The 4,457-nt window shown below is 48.6% G+C and overlaps 1 protein-coding gene across 1 annotated transcript; it reads right to left on the bottom strand.

The window, feature by feature from the left end:
- Positions 1 to 245: 245 nt before the first annotated feature.
- LOC306815665 (olfactory receptor 14A16-like) lies at positions 246 to 1,178 on the bottom strand (the record flags this gene model as incomplete). The annotated part of the gene is made up of 1 exon (XM_079332230.1): positions 246 to 1,178. The coding sequence occupies one exon, from the start codon at positions 1,176 to 1,178 to the stop codon at positions 246 to 248; it is 933 nt and encodes a 310-aa protein (XP_079188356.1).
- Positions 1,179 to 4,457: the final 3,279 nt, after the last annotated feature.

The raw sequence follows: 4,457 nt of genomic DNA on the forward strand, positions 1-4,457 counted from the left end.
ACTTTGCTGGGAGACCCTTTCGTTCATTTAAGGCCCTGAGAGTGCAGACCCACATTGCCACATTTTCTGGCCACAGGGAAAGAGAAGAGAAACCAAATTAGAAATGGCACAACCAATGATATTTCTTTGTCGACATTATTAATGAAAAAAGGTAAAACAATGTAAGACAATCTTCAAAATGAAACCAACAAGAAGTGTCAAAAATGACTTTTATTACAAGTGATTTTCAGAAATTGACCTGTAGTTTAATGTTCCTGAAAGCAGCCAGTCATCAGTGTCCAAACTGCAGCTTTGAGCTCCTGGTTCCTCAGGCTGTAGATGAGAGGGTTCAGGGCTGGAGGCACCACCGAGTACAGAACTGACAGGGCCAGATCCATGGATGTGTAGGAGATGGAGAGGGGCTTTAGATAGGCAAACATGCTAGTGCTGACAAACAGGGAGACCACAGCCAGGTGAGGGAGGCAGGTGGAAAAGGCTTTGTGCTGTCCCTGCTCAGAGGGGATCTTCAGCACAGCCCTGAAGATCTGCACATAGGAGAAAACAATGAACACAAAACATATAAATGATAGACAGATACCAGCAGCAAGAAGCCCAAGTTCCCTGAGATAGGATTTGGAGCAGGAGAGCTTGAGGATCTGTGGCACCTCACAGAAGAACTGGCCCAGGGCATTGCCATGGCACAGGGGCAGGGAAAATGTATTGGATGTGTGCATTAGAGCATGGAGAAAGGCACTGGCCCAGGCAGCTGCTGCCATGTGGGCACAAGCTCTGCTGCCCAGGAGGGTCCCGTAGTGCAGGGGTTTGCAGATGGACACGTAGCGGTCGTAGCACATGATGGTCAGGAGATAGTACTCTGCTGAGATAAAGAACAAAAAGAAAAAGACCTGAGCAGCACATCCTGCATAGGAGATGTTCCTGGTGTCCCAGAGGGAATTGTGCATGGCTTTGGGCACAGTGGTGCAGATGCAGCCCAGATCAGTAAGGGCCAGGTTGAGCAGGAAGAAGAACATGGGGGTGTGCAGGTGGTGGCCGCAGGCTACGGCGCTGATGATGAGGCCGTTGGCCAGGAGGGCAGCCAGGGAGATGCCCAGGAAGAGGCAGAAGTGCAGGAGCTGCAGCTGCCGCGTGTCTGCCAGTGGCAGCAGGAGGAAGTGGCTGATGGAGCTGCTGTTGGACATCGCTGCACTCTGGGCATTCTGAGCTGTTGAAAGAAGACTTTAAAAAGGTGGGAACAAATTCTTTGAGTCAATCCTATGAAATATTCTTTAGTATCCTTACAAATTATCTACTCATACTTTGGTTGTAATTTGTAAATTTTTTTTATTTTTGAGTTTATGGTTTTGCTGCTGAGTTGCTGGCTCAAATTCAGCATTGCTCTCAGTCAGAGCATTTAGGATCCCTTTGGGATAAAAGGCCTCCCTCTGCCCCAGTGCAGTCAGACCTACCTGTCCTACACATCTGGCATTTGCTCATTACCTCCTGCTTATACAGGGTTCTCACACATAAAATTTTCTTAAAAAAACTTTTTCAGATTCCAATTTCAAAATTTATCTCTCTAAACCCCCACCTTTTTTCTTCTGCAGATGGACAGGGAGGAATATCCAGGGTGGGTGTGACTCTCTACTACCTGGTGTTGTGCCTACTGGGAGCTATTTCTCTGCAACCAGAGCTTGTCCCTGCTAGTGCTCCCAGAGCCCAGCCCAGCCCTGGGAGTCAGCTCTGCCCTGCACACCCCTCCCAGCACAGGGCACTTCCCAGGGGCATCTCTCTGCCAGCAAGGCCTTAAGGGCACCTCAGACAAACTGAGATGCTGCAAGCCAAGGTGCTGCTGCTGTCTTGAAACAGAGGAGGGTGAGGAGGCACTTTTGGAGAAAGCTGAGAGCAGCCCTGGCCATGCAGCACCATCTCCACAGCAGGAGGAATCTGCCCTGATGGGGGTGGCTCCTTCCACCTTCAACTTCTCCCCACTGTCTATGTGGAGCTGCCAGGCAGGCTGAGAGCTGCCCCTGGCAGATGGCACATCCCCTGGGCTGGCCAAGAGCCCTGAGGGCTGCAGGAGCTGCTCTGCAGGACAGCCTTGGGCAGCCCTGGCTGCAGCCCCAGATTCACCCCTGCAGCCGTCCCTGACAGCAGGAGCCATCCTGCCCTGTTCCTCTGACAAAGCCCAGGGCAGCCCTGCTCTGCAGCACATCCTCCTCCTCCTCCTGTGCCTCAGACAAACTGGGAGAATTCTTCTGACACATCCCCCAGGCTGTGGGGTGTGCTGGCTCCAGGAGATCCCTCCAGGAGCACAGGGGACATTGCCCTGCACCCCCACACTCACCATGTCGAGCGCTGTGAAGATGTTTCCCCAAGTGAAGTCTCAGCTCAATCTCTTCCCAGTCCTGATTGCCTTTAGCCTGTCTGTGCCTGGCTCCTGTCCCCTCAGTGCCTGCAGGCAGTGCCCTCAGCCCTGCTGGGCTGGGAGAGGAGCTGCTCCTCAGCAGAAATGTCTTTTTGAAACTCTTCTTGGTTGTGCCTGGGAGCGGCCTCTGTGCCAGGAGACCAGCCCAGCTCAGCAGCACAGACACAGCACAAGGATTTTAATGACCCTCAAAGGGATTTGGTGCTGTTTACATCCAATTAAGTTCCTCAGTGTGTTAAAGAAACTTCTCAAGACTTCAAAGTTTTATTGGAACACCAAATTTTCCTGATATTTAATGGATTCTACTGAGGGATATGTCTGTGAAAGTTGATCAAACTTGGCTATTTTTCAGTGCCCCCATACCCTACTAAATCTTTCCAGTGTGTCAAAATACAGGCTAAAGGACTGGACTTAGAAATCTCCTTGCTTTGTCTAGTACTCATTACCTCCTCCTTCTTGTCTTATCCTGTTTCCACCTAAATCTCTCTCCACACAGCCTCACAGTCCTTTCCCAAGCTTTCTCCCACACACATACCTGAGTTGCAGGTATTGAATGTGATTTGCCACACACAAACTTTAGGATCTTAGGTTCAAAATCAGCTTGGTTAGGATGTCTCAATTTACACTGAGGGCATAGACCTTGTCATCTCTCAGAGGAACAATAACAACGTTTTTCACAAATCTTGCACTGTAACAGTAACCGTGCAGAGTGCCAACTTCTAGAAGCCCCAAAAGCCTCATAACACCCACAAAAGCAAGCTATTCCTCTTCTCTCTTGAATGTCCAGACCCTCTTGTGCAGACCCTTCCCAGTCCAAAGCTACCAACCTCCCTGCTGAAGTTCGATATATTCCATCCAGTTAACAACACAGAAAACACAGGAAAAATTACCAGTTTGCTGCAATTGTAACTTTTGTCACAAGGTGGCAATATTACTCTAAAATACACAATGACCAGTGGCGGCAGGGGACCGGATAAGCACAAACACGAGTGCTACAGGGAATACCGTCCACCTTAAACAGGAATTCCCCACACACAACTCGAATCCAAAAGTCAAAATCACTGCAGGGAAGGGTATCTCTTTATTAAGGGAGAAAGCATACACCTCTTGTCAACACAGCACACAGTATACAACAATGACAAACAATCACCCAATCACTTTGTTCTTCTCCAGCCATTTCAGTTGCCCAAAACTAAAACACAGATCCAAGCTCCCGCTCGCTTCTTCCCAAGTACATCTCACCAATCACACAAACAGTCATTCACAGAGGCAGGACCCAATCAAAATAATTATTAAAATAGCAGCAATAAACAAGGATTTGCCCAGTTCACCCAAAGAACTGCTGGTGGATCTCCCTGACAGAACAAACCCTTTCTGTGGCCACTGCACCCTCCCGATGACTGCAAACAAAACTGCCCAGGCTTGTGCTGAGCACAGAATGTCTTTGGCATCTTGTCAGCTGCCTTTTAGCCATGTGTAGGCCTGACAGGCATACACATCATTTTAAACGTACAATTTTGTCTTCAGTCCAGCAACATGTCTTGTCTGTCCCCATGATGAGCAGCTGGGGACCGGAGGTCCCTCCAGGAAAGTCCCAGAGACATCCATAGCCCAGGTTACTCTTGCAACCAGAGTTTCTCATGGCAAACTCGCCAATTGATAGAGAAAAAGACTCTCCAACCAGTTTAAGTTAGAAAGTAGTATATTTATTACAATGCTGGGCAAGCCCAGAAAAAATCTCCCACAAGGATGTGCAAAATACCCAGGGCTCTTGCCTTATTTTTTCCATCAAAATCTTGCCTCTTCATTTAGTTACCCAATATGCCTATAGATATGAGTTGCCTAACACCCCATACCCTCACTTTGTATTAAAATTGTCTCTAAGTTCTTTTGCACAGTCCTTGCACAGTTCTTTCGTTCAAATGGGCCAGTGGGTGTTCGAAATGGGTCAGAGGTCTCCTAATGATGAAGTCAGGGAGCCTTCCTTGCCTTCAGCTTTTCACCTTGGTCTTGTTCCTAGGTTCTCAGGCCCTTTGACCGTAGTTCAAGTTCC

The sequence above is a fragment of the Erithacus rubecula genome (assembly GCF_903797595.1).
Source record: "Erithacus rubecula genome assembly, contig: scaffold_180_arrow_ctg1, whole genome shotgun sequence".
Taxonomy (NCBI): domain Eukaryota; kingdom Metazoa; phylum Chordata; class Aves; order Passeriformes; family Muscicapidae; genus Erithacus; species Erithacus rubecula.